The 17,483-nt window shown below is 37.2% G+C and overlaps 1 protein-coding gene and 1 long non-coding RNA gene across 6 annotated transcripts in view; one reads left to right on the plus strand and one right to left on the minus strand.

Moving 5' to 3' along the window:
* The window catches only part of MARCHF1 (membrane associated ring-CH-type finger 1), a 229,990-nt gene extending 218,370 nt beyond the window's left edge, over window positions 1-11,620 (plus strand). For all 5 annotated transcript variants that reach the window (XM_079306659.1, XM_079306663.1, XM_079306662.1 and 2 more), the window contains 2 exons: window positions 5,085-5,232; window positions 7,437-11,620. In XM_079306659.1, coding sequence (XP_079162785.1) covers window positions 5,085-5,232; window positions 7,437-7,738 — 450 coding nt within the window. In that variant the 3' untranslated portion in view covers window positions 7,739-11,620. The remainder of the gene's footprint in view (window positions 1-5,084; window positions 5,233-7,436) is intronic.
* LOC306802429 lies at window positions 7,729-14,519 on the minus strand. Its single transcript, XR_013774358.1, has 3 exons — window positions 13,287-14,519; window positions 12,228-12,357; window positions 7,729-7,798 (listed from the first exon to the last, which is right to left on the minus strand). It is a non-coding gene; the product is annotated as an uncharacterized lncRNA (long non-coding RNA).
* Between the last annotated feature and the right edge of the window lie 2,964 nt (window positions 14,520-17,483).

The raw sequence follows: 17,483 nt of genomic DNA on the forward strand, positions 1-17,483 counted from the left end.
GCAAAGGTGGGGGTGAAGAAGCACCAGCAGCAGAGCTTGCTGGTGTGGGGACAGTTCTGTGCCAGCAGCCCCAGATTTGGGTTCCACTTTGCACAGAGTGTAATCTGTGAGGGAAATCAAATTGCACATTTGCTTCTGTTAAGCACAGAGGCTGTGCTGGAATGTAGGGTGTGAAGCAGCATCCCCACACTTTTGTGGTTTCAGAAGATACTAAAGAAAATATCCGTAATTATTTGTCACATAGTGATTAATCAAGCCTTTATTAGAAGTGACGTGTAGGGAGGCAGATTTTTGTCCTTTAAAATAAATATGAGAGATTTTCTCAAACTATGTTACAGGAAAGGGAAGTGGTTGGCTACATACCATTTAAAGTTCCCTGTATGTTTTAGGGTTTGTTGTTATTTTCTTTATTTTTTTATTTCCCCAGAAGACTCGTGACTACATTTTGTGATTACAAGATGGGATGTGAAATCAGTAACCATTCTCTTAAAGTTTCTGAGTGAAATTTTCTTTCAGAAACAAAAGCAAAACACGAGGTAGAAACCTAGAATAGGGCACAGTTTTACAGCTGCTGCTTTGGGGATTATTCCAAACTTCTCTGGCAGTAAAGCATAGGAATTCCAACTGAGGTGCACGCAGTGTCTGAGAAGCAGCTGTAAGTAGTAGTTGGGGTGGGACGAGTGTTCCTGATCACCTTCACAATCCAGCTTCTTTCCATTCTCGGTAGGAGCCTGTGAGTCAGTCTCCTACCACCCTCCAGTGGTTTTCAGAGCACAGTGCAAGCGACGTGTTCAGAACGCTTATTCAGAAAATAAAAAGGAGCTGGGGATATTCCAGGCTTTCTGCTGGGGACACATACTGTTACTTTGGATTTGTTTGGTGACTTATGTAAAAGGTCTTTTTGTTCTGGTTAGATGTTAAAAAGTGTTCTAGCACACCTGTTCTCTGAAGCATTATGATATTCATTTGGTTGCTTCATTTCCAGGGCACTAAAGCATCTGCACTGATGATCTCCAGTCTGTGTTTGTATTGCTGCCAGGATTACAGAACCTGTGGGTGTGACAGTTGGATACACAACAGTGAAGAGATGTTTTGTAGGGGGCTGGGAAAAAGCTACAGGTTTTTCTATGAATTTAGTCATAATTTGCAGGTCATTATAAAGGTCTCCTCTGGCTGTAGTCTTCCATTTCTCTCACTACAGTCTCTAGAGCACCTTTAACAGCTAAGAATATCAACAGCTAAGTTTCCAAGGAAAATTGAATCTGTGTACTTAAATTTGTGCTGTTTTTCTGTCCTTGGTAGGATCCGGTATTCTATCCATGGAATGTCACAGTGTCATCAAAGCCAATTGCTGTATTTTCTTGGAGATCACTGATCAAACTAATAAAACATGACAAAATTTATTTTTATCTTGCTATTATGAATGTGGAAAGCCATGAAAACTGCAGAAGCTTCAAAACACAGCAGGGATGAATTTATCAGAGGTTAAAGAGGCATTAATGCACTGTGTAACATGAAAGGTAGCACCTGCCAAACTTCCCACACAACCTTAGGCTGTATCAAGTCCTGGACTATAAAGCACAAGTAAAAGGGGCTGATGCTTTCATTGCTCATTGTATATTGTTGTCTCATCCTTTATTACAGATTTTCAAGCAGTTTTTATTTCACATAACCAGGCAAGTCTGTGCTAAAACTAAGCTAATTTTTTTATATAAGCCTATTGAAAAAATCCTAAAATAGGGAGTGGCACTTTTCTGCTCCAGGATGACATAAATTGCTGGCTCATCTACTAACATCACTCATCTAGTAGAGATAAGTGACATGACAGTAGTCACAAAGTACTCTCTGTTCAACCAACCTAAAATATGTGAGTAGGATGGAGAACTTACGTCAGCTACCACTGGGATCACCAGAAGTACAGCACAAAGTTTAATTGTGCTTTCCCTTCTAAATTCAGCCCATCATCATCATAGTTGACAGAATTGTAACTGCAGCAAGGGCAGGGCAAAACAAAATAGCAGCTTTGGGGCACACTAGGACCTGTAAAATGATCCCAGATATCTGTCCATGACAGATAGAGTCTCTCCTTGGACTTCATTCCTTTCCTGTATCCCAAACTGGGAGTACGAGATATTCTGCAGAGTCTTCCAGTCCCATAATCACCTCTGCCCTGGTGACCTCTCCCAGTGTCTTGGCAGCCACTTTCTGTCTGGTGTGGATGGAATAGGCAGATAGACAGGCAAGGCAGGCTGTCTTGTGGGAAGGGAAAAGGGGACAGCTGGAGGAAGCAGAGTCCAGTAGGACTTGGCTTGCCTCTGGCTGGATTTGACCATGGACGGTAGCAAAAAGCCCTGCTTCAGCCAATTTCTGCTGGCTTCCTCTCCTGAGATACCTTTATTGTAAATCTCAGCAGAATTCTGTGAGCTTGAACCTTTATTTACCTATTCTGCCTGTTGGCTGGTTGATTTTGTCTGGGTTTTTTCCACCTACAAAATGTTTACATTTAGACTGACAGGACCAGCATTTGTCTTTGACTGGGCATTCAGATTACACAAAGGCTTTTGAGTATGTAACAGAGTAAAATCACTATAAAGAGACTGCACACGTACATGACAATGAAAATTCTGCAGTCTTCTCTCCAACACACCAGATGGTATAGCATCAAAGTTGAGATAGCAGACAAAATCTGTTCCAGAACAAATCATTCTTCATTATGTTCTATGTTGATCTCTCACAAAGCATCCACAGGTAAGTGAAGGTTTAAGGTAAAACCCTTTCTGTCATCTGGAAAAAGACAAGGTTTCTTTCCTTGGAAAGAAAGTGTGTTAAAATACTTAAATTGAATTTTCACTGCAAAAAGAAGGAAAGTCTCCAGGTCAAAGGCTGTGTAACTTGATGACTGTAATGTTATAAAACTCTGATAATGCCACATACTGTCTGGTCTGACCACTGAATATTATCTACATGAACTATAATGAATATAGAGTTGTGGGGTTTTATTACTTAAAAGAAAATCAAACAAACCTTTTTTTTTTTTTAAATCTCCCATTATTCCAGGCTGCCATAAAAAATCCAGAAAGCTTAGTTTTCACTCAAAAATAGATACATCAGAAACTGAAATGAAGTCTCAGCTAATAAAGAAGCCAATAGCTCTGACTCTTTGTATATCACTTCAGAAATATTTACATTTTTCTAAACAGCTGTTTATGCTTTGTGTCCATGAAGTGTAGAAGTGATTCTTGAGATATCCCACCAGGACTGCTGCATCCACCTCTGGGGTGCCCACACAGATCATGTTGGAGAGAATCCATAAGAGGACACAAGTGATCAGAGGGCCAGAGCACCTCTCCTATGAGGAAAAGCTGACAGCTGGGATTGCTCAGCCTGGAGAAAAGAAGCCTCTGAGACTTGATTGTGGCCTTCCAGTACCTAATCAGGCCTGTAATGGATAATGGATGATGGAGCAAACTTTCTAGCAGGGCTTGTTACAGTAGTACAAGGGATGATGATTTTAAACAAACTAACTAACTAAAAAAAAGGTGTATTTAGACTACATTTAGAATAAACTTCTTATGGTGAGGATGGTGAAGCAGTGGAACAGGTTGCCCAGGGAACTGTAGGTGCCCCATCCTGGGGCATTATGGTCAGGTTGGACAGGGCTCTGAGCAAGCTGGTGTAATTGCAGATGTGCCTGCTCACTGCAGATTGGGTTTTGAGGCAACAGCTCTGAAACATTCAAGATTTAGCTGCCATTAAAGACTGAAGTTAGTCTGGCCTGCTGTCCTAGTTTAGGATGTTCTGCAAGCAGGAAGAAGTATTTTTGCTAGTTATTCCCATTGGTGACTGGGCACTGACCCTCCTCAGGTTTTACTGCAGTTGTTCTCCTTCAAGATGTAATGTGACAGCAAAGAGTGTTCAGAGTAGAATAGCTATGTTGGTTCAGGTTAAAGGCTAAACATCTAGCCTGGATGGCATCTCCAGCCCTAGCCTTAAGGAATTCAGAAAAAATTGTCATTTCCCAGCAACAACATTTTTAAAAAGGCCAAAGAGTGGAAACAGCTAATAAAACCAAAGCAATCCAAAAGCCTAAACAAGGAAAACCAAGACAAACTGACAGCTTGGCAGTACATGGACAGCATGGCAGTGCTCTGCAGGGGCAGGCGTTGCTGTCCTAGCTGTAGCAGGTGGCAGCAGTGCTGTGGCACTGAGCTGAGAGCAGCTCAGTCCAGTGTTCACAGGGCCACAAGGAGGTGGCACTCACATCTCATGCTTTTTGTACTGCTTTCCTGCCTCAGATGCCGGTACTGACTGCAAGATTATCCATCAGAATTGAGGCATTTTTCTTTAAAGTGATCTATTCTTTCATCTGTTTTCAAGGGCAAATGTTTTAGGAGAGAAGGGTTTTGTTTTGAAGAAGTGCTGGGAAAAAAACCCATGTCAGAAGTGAGATTTTAAAAAATATCCTCAAGGGCTGCATTGTTCAATTGCAGAGAATAGCATATTTCATATTAAAATAGCCTTAACGTAAGCCAGGATTTAGCACCATAATTCACAAACACATGCCTGGAAGAACCTCCTTGCATTACTGAGGCTATTTGGCTGCTATCATAAATGATCATTTCCATGTAATCATCTTTTGAAGTATTTATGCAGTTGCATTTCCTGTGCTTTTATTTTGTAGGAAGACTGTTACATAACTGCATTCCTATAATTAATACATATTACAAACAAATGTTTGGGCTTTTTCTTCTCTCACCACCAGAAATGCAAATTTAAAGTCAATATTAATATTTTTACCTATTAACATGTTATGGCTGTACTGTAATGAAATTACTAAGGTATCGTTCACAAGCTGACAGAAATAGAACAATGTTCTTCATTCCTCTGAATCTGTGAAAATGAGATCATTGTGAATTTTACAGAGACAATACACACACTCCTGTAATGCATATTACCAAAACTAAAGGATTTGTTAATTTTATTACAGCTTGCGTTTTTAATAGAAAGAGCCACAATGGCCTCATCAGCTTTATGCAAAATTGTACAAGTCAGATTTTTTAATTACTTTTTTTTTTTTATTTCAGTGGGAGAAATTACAGATGACAACAAGTGAGAGGAGAAAAATTGTGTGTTCAGTCACATTCCATATAATTGCAATTACCTGTGTTGTTTGGTCACTGTATGTTTTAATTGACAGAACCGCTGAAGAAATTAAACAAGGCAATGATAACGGTAAGTTTCTTTTTCCTTCTTCAGTGCTGCTGATAATGCAGTGCCTGTCTTTGACAGGCAGCTCTGTAACCAGTCACATTCTGTTCTTAAATAACAGCTCACGTGCCCACAGCAAAGGCGTTAATGCAGAAGTTCTGCATGCGTCAGTATGAAAATCTTACCTTGTGCCCCAGCAGAGATCTGTACTTTGTGTAATCATTGCAACAGCTTAACTAGCCTGCTGGTTCTTCCTGGGTTAATCTCCCATTATCTAGGTAATTCTAAAGCTCAGGCAAAAAGATGAGTCAAGTTCAAACAGCTCAGTGCAAGTTCAGCTCCTTAAATAGCAATTTATTTATATTAATCACTCAAACCTTGATAGGAAGTACAGTACAATAGAGCCTCTTCATTAACAACCCTCCTAATACAAACTTCCAAGAGACTGTTTTCCAGTTGTGTTAGTCCTTCATGTGAGATGTGAGTAGCATGGAAAGCCATTCCTGTATCCTTTCAAATACAATTTCAGAGTGAATGTCCATGTCCCAGCTGTATTTATTCTCTGGAACAGAGAAGTCATGGAGTCTCCATCTGCAGAGATACTGAAAATCCAACTGGACGTGTGTAACAAAATGCACGCTTAATGTCAGTAGGAGCCATACTTAGCATATGTGAAAAATATACCCTAAATTTAACTACTCCATTCCATTTCAAATCTCATTTTATTTGGTCTTAAATTTAGTCTTAAATGTGATCATGATGATAAAAAGCTTTTGAGTTTTGATCTGAATTGAATTTAAGCACCCTAGAGGAACAAAGGTCTCCAGCTTTGTTATATTCATGGAAAACAAAACAGGTGGAGCTTTGTGCCTTGCTAGTTAGACAAATATTTGATGATACTCCTCATGCTTGCCTTTCTTGCCTCAGAGAGGAAAATAAGCAACAAGCCTCAGTAAGTCACAGATGAATACACACTACAAAGTCTTGTTTTGCATTCTTTCAAAATGGGTAACCTTGTTTTTTTATCTCAAAAAACCTGGCCCAGAGGACAGGACTAGGAATGGCTTTGAACTTCTAAGTACAACTACATCACTCTACTCATTACAAGCGGGAGGCTATTTCTGTAGATTAGCTGAATTTAAATAACTAAACAGCTAACAGGGGTTTTTGTTGTTAAACATAATGCAAAAGTCATGTTAATTATTCCTGGTAGGCTCAAAAAGTATTTATGATTTGTATAGCATTCAGTATTTGCCAAATGTAATGTCTGACACTAAAAAATGGACAAAGAGATGCCCTGGAGTTACTTACAGCATGCAGAAGTGTGAAGAGGATGCTTTTACCCCAAAATTTGCTTGTTGCAGGGGAGAATACTTGTACAAAAATGAGTATTTGTGGGGAGTAAGAAGGACATATATATATATGGTTTCCTTTCTTCTCCATTTTCTCTCTTCAAATGGGAATTGCCAAGACAAAGACAGTAAGCACTGGAAAAAAAAATACTCTATAAACATATTTTGAGAAGGAGAAAAATTAAAAGTCCTGAATAATAGTAGTATTGTTTGTTAATATTCTGAGTTTTAAAATCCCATTTTAAATGGATGTCTCAAATTAAAGTGTTGGGATTTTTTCTATTTAGGGAAATATATGATGCAAACTCTTTAATTGCTAAATCTGGCACTGGTTTATAGAAAAGCCAATTCTAAATATTCTAGAATTTATGTGGCACCAGCAGTAGGGAATCAAGTTTTACATAAATTTATTCTGCTTGAAGAAACAGGTCTAGGTTCAACTGACCTTTCTTCTTCTGGTAAGTCTCAAGTCTGAAAAACATGGCAATCCTGGAAAAAAATGAAAGATACAAAACTGTCTGCCCCATACCAGTTAATAAAAAAAAAAAAAAAAGACTTCCTGTATTGCTACAACAGCAGCAGCAGCTTATCTTTAATGTTAAAAGGTGGAAGAAATCTTGAAAGCTTTTGAGAGTGGAATGGAGTTTTTTATTTGGCCAAATGGTGGCTAAATCAATTAAAAGTGGGAAGTAGTTTCTTATTCCATTCCTATTCCAGTTTCTTGGCCTGTTCATGGAATAGAAAACCTATTTTCTAGAGCCACAACTGCTCTAATAGCGTGTATATACCCAGGCACTCTTAGCAAGTGGCTTCTTTTCAATATACATTACTGAAACTCCGTCCTCAATATATAACATATTTTTTTCTCTTTCAAAGGTGTCCTTGAATGGCCATTTTGGACAAAACTCGTTGTGGTGGCCATTGGATTCACAGGAGGCCTGGTCTTCATGTATGTGCAGTGTAAGGTTTACGTGCAGCTCTGGCGCAGGTTGAAAGCCTACAACAGAGTGATCTTTGTTCAGAACTGCCCAGACACCATGAAAAAACTGGAGGAGAAGAGCTCTCCATGCACTCAGCCCTCAGAGGTGAAGGATGCAGTGGTGGTGCCAGTAGCACAGACAGGTACAAACTCTCAGCTGGTGGCGGAAGAGGCGACATCGGAGGTCATGCCAGTTTGACACGGACACTATTGCTTCTTCCTTGCAGAGTAAGCCGTAGTGTTTGCCACACTACAAATGCTACAAGAAAGTAGAAATGACTGTGCATTTTTTCAGTTAAAAAAGACACCAACTGGACAGCAACAACAAAAAAACAACCCCATACAAAAACCAAAACCGTACATGGAAAATGGATCCAGCAAAGCAGCTTGTTACTGTATGGAATGTGACCATTCGTGACGTAGTTTTGCAACTAGTCAGCAAGTGTAGTGAAAGTGGAAGTGTAGAAAGTGCAATAGAGAACAGGTTTAACAGACAATGCCAAACCAATGTGACAATGTACTTTTTTTTTCTCCCCTCTGACCGGGCTGGCTAGGAAAGTAGGAAACAGAAGTGATACAATGATTTTGTTTACAGAAGACACAAAACCTTTCATCTGTTTACTACTAAAACTTGCATTTGCTATTTACCTTTTCAAAGATACACTTCAAAGGGTACCAATCCAAGTTATATGCATTAACAGAATCAAATAACAGAGAGCTGTACTGCAGCACTCCCTCTAAGCCTCGTATGGTAACGCCTTCATGTGACTGGAGCGGAGCCTGAATGTTTGGGCAGCTGTGTCAACTATGGATAGTTGAACCAGTTGTTTTTAACTATGGCTGGATTTTTGAAAAGTAAGCAGTTCCAACCAGTATAAACTCATGCCTCCATAAGCTACAGATACTTTTTTTAGATGTCAGGGAAGTAAGTACAGGAAGGAAAGAATATGTAGATATGCACTTAGGAAAGCAGCTCTGCTATTTATTTTACTTTATAGGAGTGAGTTAGGCATAAATTGGATACACAAAGTATTGAGGCAGAATTGTAAATGAAAAAAACAGTTTACTGCAGAATTACAAAGAAGTAAATTGTCTAGTATCAAAGGTCTGAAAAAGGTTGATACATACTGAAGGTGGAAGCTACTTTCGGTTTTATTTTTTAAGATTCATGATGCAGAAAGGTAGATGTAAGACAACATACTTATCTACATATCTTAAAACATTAGTTTTTATCTCCTTGTTCTAAAAAGCTAGTTTATATCTTCCTGACTGAAAAACAAGTCAACGGTTTCCTTCTGTACAGGTAAACTTAAGGTATTAGAGATTCAACAGTTCAGTTATTAATTTCATGTTTTGAGCACTGGAATATAAAAATGAAGTGTGGATAGCATTAAAAGGTGCAATAGATAAATGAATGTAGATATAATACTGTGTCCAACAAGGTGAATTATATATAAAGAACCAATTTTGTGATTCACTTTGCAAAACTATGGTATTTACTACAAGGACACAAGAGCAAGTACTGACTCAGAGTAGTTATGTACTGGCGTGGACAAATCTGAGGCCTGAACATAATGTGTATTTTAAAAAGAAGTTGAAAGTTCTTTTTTTAAATCTTGTATTTAGTAAAGGAGGAAAAGCAAAAAAGCAAATAAAGTAATGATGACAGGAAAGTAGAGATTCACTTAAAGCAGTGGCATCTCCCACAATTACAAATGAACTAGAGTTCTACAAAGCCTTGAAGTTTCTCCTGGTAAATTTTCTCTTTATACGCTCAAATATTTACACTGAGGTAACAGAATCATCCCATTCTTGGAAATATCCAGGCTGCTAGGCCTAAGATGTATTGGAATTTATATACTAGGTATTCCTTTGTGAATGTTTACTGGCTTAAGGCTCAGGGAATACTAGAAGTAGCAGTGTTAGCAAGAGATGTCTTTAATCAGATCATTATATACTTTTGTATTGGAATTGCTCTTGTAATTTGGCTGTGACTAAGTGATTGTTATCTGGCTAGACAGGAAACAAAACCTTGGTGCTCGAATGGGTCCTTAATACACGTCAGTATTTGCTGTAAGTTACTCCAGGTGAGTTGGATTAATGTTGAAGTTTTTTCGTGTAATGGCACACACTTTTTATATAAAACAATTTCCCTACTATACAAGTGTAGTTTCCAATTGTAGCAGCTTCTTATTTGAAACGACATGCAACAGAAACCAAATCATTTCTCCATTGAAAACTGTGGAGGAGATTTCAGAAGGTATTCAGAGCATGATGACATGACTAAGGAATGTCTCGTAATTGCACGTGCTTAAGATAGTCTGCAAGGGCATGGTTTTCAAAAAGCTACTTGTTAAAAGGTAAATCTCATGATAGCTGACATCAGACACCTAGAATTACTAACTGCATCTGAATGTTTGGAAGGATGTTTACAATAAACCTGTGGAATCAGCAAAATGTACTGACACAGAACGTTATTCTGAAGGATAATTTAGAGCTTTCTGAAATAATAGTTTCTTACTAAGTGAAAGTAACCCTGCTTCTTCAGCCAGCTTGTTCTTTGACTGCAGTAGCATCATGACCCCCCCCTCATTGAAAGGACTTTATCCCCTATTTTGTCAGTTTCCTGGAGAGTAATTCACATTGGGTTTTTTTTCCTTGAAAAAGTGTAAAATTCACCTCAAAGAAGAGAATACCTGAAGATTCTTAAAGCAGAACTGTAGCATTCAACAAGGTTTTACATTTTTTAAAAACTCACTGAAGAGTCAGCAACAGGAAAGACAATGTGAAAACTTTTATACCAATGCCTTCAACTTCAAACACTGTTCTGGCACTCAACCATATATGCAACTAAGTTTACAGCTAATTAAATAAAAGAAAGTAGAAAGACTTCAGTTGAAATTCCTCCTCTCCCTTGGAAATATTAAATGTAGACAGCAGGAAAAGGAGCAAAAGGGGATGCTGTCTGCTGAGATAGACAATGAGACAGGTCACCATCAAGGGAGATTTCAGCTGGCTTGAAGCAGCCTTTAACCTTTTAAACATTACAGCTTGTGCATCCCTTTCTTTTCTTAGATGCACTGGATTTTCCTAGAGTTTTCAGGGATTTCATGCAGGATTGGAATTTGTTTCTGAAGCAGGGCACAACCTCTTCAAGGGGGCAAGGAGCTATTCATACCACCATGCCTTGGATTCTGGTCCTCAGTAATAAGGAAAGTACACTGATAGAGAAACTAGACAGATCCTTATCAACCAATACTTTTTCATTGCCACACAAAGTACAATTTTAAGTATTTATTAACCACAGTATTCTATCCTAAAATAAAACCAAAAAACAACCTAAACAGAACAGTATACTGAAGGTTTTAAGATGAAGTATAAAGACTTTTTAATGAAGATGCCATTTCAAATAAAGAACCCCTGTGTAGCCACAGTGCAGCTCTGGCAAATATGCTGACAGTAGAAATTGGCCTGGCTAAACCCACAAGGGCAAAACCTGGCTCTGAGCTGCCATTAGCAAGAACAGCTTAATCTGTATTCTTGTTTAAACCAAGTTTTAATAAAGGTATGTAGAAGTAATTTGGTGTCAGGTCAGATCTGGAAGTTTAAACAAGATACTCCTGTATTCACTCCTGTGAAAAAGCACATCTCTTTTTCTGTTTTTAAGTTACAAGCATTATAAACTTTATTTCAAACTGGGATAAGCATACCACTTTTGACTATTGGTAGCATTACAGAGATTCTTGACTAGTCCAACTGTGCCATTCACACACTGCTCTAGCTGAAGGTAGTGTTTATTTTTGTTGTGTAGAAAAAACAGTAATTCCTGTCTCCAGAACAAATAGTTTATCATTTCCAATAATGCAATGAAACTTACACTTTGATGAAAATATTTTACTGTGTATAATATTTGGAACTACAAGTTTGTGTTGTTTGTTTAACTCCCTCTCTTTTGAAAAAAAAAAAGTATATGTTTTTGTGGGTGAATGTGTACTGGAAGACAGAAGGTAAGGGACTCAAAAATAATGTATCTGCTTAATGTTGTGGAAAAATGTATTTGTATTAAACAAATTACTCAAAGAACTGCAGTATTCTACATCTGTCACCTTGTTACCTAGGGCATCACATGTTGAACATGAACTGGCAACACCACACTCTTGAAAGAACAGTGAACAATGTATTATACTGAGTTGCTTAATACTAATAAACTGCAAGGGACTACTTTTGGGTACCCCACCATGGCAGAATGCTCAGGAAAATTCCTTATAATACAAAAACACTTGAAAAGACTTATAGTTGTTTAACTTGCAGGCTTCAACCCTAAAAAGAAGCCTAGAAAGCAACTGGTTCTGCATCCATAGAAGAATGGACAACTAGTACTGGTTTCAACTACAGGGAGGCAAGAGGGTGAAAGCTCCTTAAGAAAGCAGTGCCTTGGTAAAAACTGTTACAGTGATTTTGGAATGTCCAACACAAAAACTTTACATAGGACTGGTCAGTTAAACACTTTAAAGCTAATCAGATTGTCAGCATGGATCCTGTTCCTTTTTGTATTATTTTATACTTCAACTTGGTGAGGTTTGCCCCATGTTGAAAACCCTAAAGACAATTTTTTTCAAGAAAAGAAATTTGCATTATAAAAAAAGCTGGTGAATTTGTGAAGTGTAAAACCAAAGAAAATATTTTACCTTGACTAAAACAGAATATTCCAACCAAGGTCAAAACGCAGTTTTCTACAAATCCACCTACCCTCTATCTTTCTCCTAGAAGGGCAGATGGGGAGAGAGTGGGCTGCATTTCAAAACACCACAATTCCTGCTGGAATAAGTCATCATCGTACGGCTGATGACTGGTAAGAATCTATGTTCACAACACAGAAGTAATGTTCTAACAAATTTCATTCTGTGTATCCAAGGCCAGCCACTTGTTCATTTTCTTAAAATTGCACTAACTAGCTCACTATGTAAATCCAAATGGATTCACAAATCCCTGCAAGATACAGAAGAAACGGCATAACCAAAAAAGTTATAGTAGTGAAGATATATTAATTTCCATTTACCAGCATATGGAAAAGTGGAGCCAAATTTGGTTTCATAATTAAGAGAGTAGAGGTATTGGTCCTCAGCCTTTTTGCTTTGGACACAAGAGTTTGAATCTCTTGATGAAGGGTATACCATTAGAACACAAAGCCTGTTTCCGTTTAGTTTGATGTCTGTGTACACATATCCCAGCCAATAAAATATTAAGACTGTTCTGCACAAGCTTTCCTAAAAAAGTCGAAGAAATTGTCAAAGAACTTGTCAAAAACACTGGTGTACTGACTGAGAACAGAATGATTCCATTCTGCTGGAGAACATGGATCCTGGGACAAACTTATCCTTTTGCTACTTGCAAATACCTATAACTGATACTAACTGAATCGCAGGACTTTTTTAACACATAGAAGATAATATATATAAAAATACAGTATTTGGCACTATTTCATATAAAAACCAAAGAAGATAGGTCACAGTAATTTTTAAGTGTTTCAAGTAAATAACTAATAATTTGAGGAGATACTTCTGTAATTAAACAAGGATTATTACATCTGTGTATGCACATGACTGGGAATATGTGCAACAAGCTTTAATAATGGCTCACAAACAGCATAGAAAAGTAAACTAGCAGGATTCATATGGGGTCTTATTAAACTCAGAAAAGAACAAACTCAAGTGTTAATGGCTTGCAGAAGAAAGACTGCTACTTACTGGAGCCCAGAAGATACAGTAAAAAGAACAAATCAGTCTAGAAGTTCAGGCAAAGGCTTTAATGAATCTTCAAGTGCCACTTTACCTCTAGGTTTGCTACCAAATTTCGAGAGCTGGGGAAAAAAGAATATTTCATTTAAAAAGTGTGGATAAGATTTTTTGAGCACTTTGTATCATAGCAATGGGCATCATGACTTCATTAGTTTTTCAAATCAGTATGGTACTGTCTTGGTTAATTGTGTGAACTTGAGTAAGAGCTGACATTAGTAGGATACTTCAATTTTTATTTAGCAATATTGTTATTGCTAAATTCATTATTTAGCAATTCTGTTTTTAAAGTAATGCTGCCATTTTAGTCTAATAACTTGATTAGTTTCATTTTTCCTTTTTAACAGGTAACTAGTTACATATTAAACCCTCCATTTTAATAAAATTGGACAATACTTGCAATCAAGCAGTCAAGGCTTAGGGAACTTGATTACAGGAACATTATGGCAAGTGTCTCACCATCAGCTTATTTTCAGTTTCAATAAAGAACTCCACACAGAACCTTGGACAGTAATTTTAAGACAGCAGTCTAAACTCCAGAGCATAAATCACAACACCTTGTTACCAAAGTCTCTTGCCTTCATGAAACTTACTTCTTTTGGGGAAATCTGGAAATCAATTCTAATGAATTTTTGCTCTGGAAAGAGCTAGAAAATAGGAAGATAATATATGCATTGTGCCATGCTGAGCTTGACCAAACAAGTAAATTTCATGTAATTCTGTAGTGCAAGTATTTTATTGCCCTTTATTAGAAAACTAACCTAGAAGATTCCTTACATGACAGTGGACTCACAATTAAGGCAAGCAGCAGTCCCTTATTATCTTAAAAAACTTTCATACCTTTCTGTCTGTAAACCTCCCACAGACAGCTCCACACAACACTGACTCTTTCTCTCTTCCTGCTGCAGGACTGTCAGTAACTCTCTCCTGTCCCTGTCACTACTGCCTGACCCTGTCTGTCCCTCATACATTTTACCCTTTCAGTGCCTTGCACCTCACCCTTCCTCCTCACAGCACAGCCAGCAGCCTCCAATCAGCCCTTAACCAGCAAACTCACTCTTTTATAACACCCATCCTCCTTGGACATAGCTGGGACCTATTAAGGGGCAAGGCTGTTCCCACTCCTTGGCAATTAGTACAGCTGCAATTTATCAGGGACAAGATTGCCTTCCCACCATCTGTACTCTCTTATAATCCATCCTCCTACAGTTAACCAGAGAACATTTTCTACTGACATAAAGGGTTTGTTTGTTTTTTTTTTTTTACTCCCCTTTCATATCTGCTAGGTATCTAGCAAACCTGAGTTTCAAAAAAAGTTAAACTCAAATATACACATTTTTGTATATGTCCTCACATACAGATGAGTAAGTATGCTACTACATTGAAAGACAAACAAGCAAACAAAAAAATCATTATACTCTATATCCCCTTACAAATGGCTTAATTTGTTTCCAATACTAAGAAATAGTGAATTTATTAATTAATTTGCATTTACTGTACACAAGCAGCTTTGAGAACACAAGCATCTTCTGGTTGGTTTTTCTTTTTTTTTTTAAATCGCATTTGCTTTGTTTAGATGAAAGAAAAAAAAACATTATTTCTACTGGACTTAAAATCAGCTGGTTCTTTCCAGCTGAGACTTTCAATAGGGTAAGTTTCACAAGTCAGCTGCTACTGAAATTCTGAATGTAATTCAGCCAGTTCCTTAGAAAACCCTTCGTTCTCCAAGGCAGGATGAAGTGAAAGTATAACATAGTAAGAACGTTGCAATAAACTGAAAAGGACAGTACACTAAAAAAACCCTAAGTTCTTCTATGAAAATGAATTTATGTGTAAAAGTATTAATTTTTGTTTGAAACATTGTATATTTAATAGGAGCCCTGATAATTAATGAAATAATAATTTTAACTATTACAGCTTTGAGTTGAAAGCTAAAAAACCAGGAACATTGCAAAACAGTATTTGACAAGTTAAAATGAAAGAAATTTTCCCTAAAATTAATCCTTTATCAGAGAAAAAAAAAAGCCCTGTAAGAGAATTGTAACAGAGGATTTAACATTAAAATCTGAAATCCTTAGCTATAAAAGAACAAAATTTCAAGGTATTCCCCACAGCAAGTTTGTAAGAACAGAGAAAAATCACATAATTATTTCCCATTTCCACTGTTACCAGCATCTACTTTCTAGATTTTAAAGAAACAGAATAACAACTAAGAACTCCTGAGAGCTTTGTCTTTTTTCCACCTGTAGGGAAGAAATTTATCAACATACTGTACTGTACTTTAGTGTGTTGGGATAGCCAGTTATAAAGCATGATTGGTCATAAAATTAATTTAAGAGTTTCCAGCAGCTTGTCTCAGTAACAAAGTGAGGCACAAAAACTCACTCTAAATCCACCCCCAGTCCAGGCCTGTCAGGACAAAAAACTCTCAGCACAGAAATTATAAGTAAGTAAATAAATAAATAAGTAAATGTTTTGAGGGGTTTTGCTGTTGTTCTTTCCCACTGCCATGTTCATATTCTGCAACAACTCACCTGATAAATTGGTCTTGCACATCATCAGTTTAAACCTAGATTATTTTCAATTCATATATGAATACCTGACAGCTACATATGATTTTTTCTGATAATTCAATGTAAAAAGTTCCCATGCAGACACTGTTCTTTTTTCATTACTTGTGCAGTAGGTTAACAAGACAGTTTAAAAGCCAGCTAAACAAGCAATGAATATATGGTCTTCAAGGAAGAAAATTCAAAAAGTCAGTAAGGTCTGATCTATAAATATGTTGTAGTCTGAAAAATGTTTAAAATGTCTGAAAAATGTTTAAAAAATACGTATTTCCACATATTTAACTATCACATTAACCAGATTTTTAAAATGTCTTATTATTGGATTGTTTCAAGGAATATAGTGCATCTCATCCTTCATAACTGTCCATGACATGACAATCTTTTTGATTCACTCACTAGGATGTCAGCCTAATATACTGTAATTACTATGACACCTTCCAGTTATCAAGTTACCAGCTAATTTGCCTTCCATATTTTACATAGTGTCATGGGAAAGTGACTCAATGTTTCTACTTGTAATTTCAAACATCAGACTTTGTATACAAGCAGAAATTCAAAATGAACTTCCAGAAGGCTGTCAAAGCACTGAAACAACCACATACACAAATTTAGTTCAATCCAATTACCCTGGCTCAGCTTCTACCACAGTTTAACACCTCAAGTTTATAAATCAAAACAAGATAAATTCCACCACACAGCTCAATTTAACAAATATATAAAAATATCAAGCACTGATCTCTCACAGGAACACAAAGTTATTCAGGTTTCTTCTTTAGAATCATTTAAGGAGGACAGTTTTTAGTTCTATATAACCTAAACAGATTGATTTCCTGTAATGTGAAAGGACAGCACAAGCCTATCTGTAAAGAGAGAAGAACTTTATAGACACATTAACAGACTTAACACTCAGCAGGTAACTCTTGCTGCACAGCTATGAAAATACACATCTGTAAAAGAAATTGGGAAACCCACATAATTATTTACTATGACAACGACTTGATTGTTTAGCATACAGAAGTGTACTCGGGGTCACGTACTAGAAAGATCATCCACCAGGAACAATTATTTCCACATAATTAACATACATCTGAGCTTTGACTACTACCATGTGCACAAAGAGTTCAGCTGAACTGTGACTTCTGTGCCCAGACAACCTAATATGCACTGAGATGTCCTACTTAATACCTGCTGTCAAATTATCCCTAGTTTTGCCCTTAGCCTTTTTTCCTCTTTTTTTTTAAATTTATTTCACAGTTTTTAAAGGGGTAATTTGCTAAGAACTTTCCTGAAAGTTCTTTTAAAAGCATCTAAAGGGCTGCTTCATAAAGCAAGCCTGCTATTGAAAAGTCCTGAGTGGCTTCAATTCAACTCTCAACAGAAGGGTTAGGAAAAAAAATGTATGGACTAAAACCAGACTTTTGTCAAAGCAGGGACTTTGATCAGCTTTTTATCTGAATTCTGCAATACACATTGCTAAGGACAGTGACTTTCAAATTCTCTTGACAAAACATAAAATACTCAGTATCTTATTGAAGCATTTCCAGCTCTCTATGATCCCGGCACAAACTCTCAAAGAAAA

The sequence above is a fragment of the Erithacus rubecula genome, assembly GCF_903797595.1.
Source record: "Erithacus rubecula genome assembly, chromosome: 5".
NCBI classification, from domain to species: Eukaryota; Metazoa; Chordata; class Aves; order Passeriformes; family Muscicapidae; genus Erithacus; species Erithacus rubecula.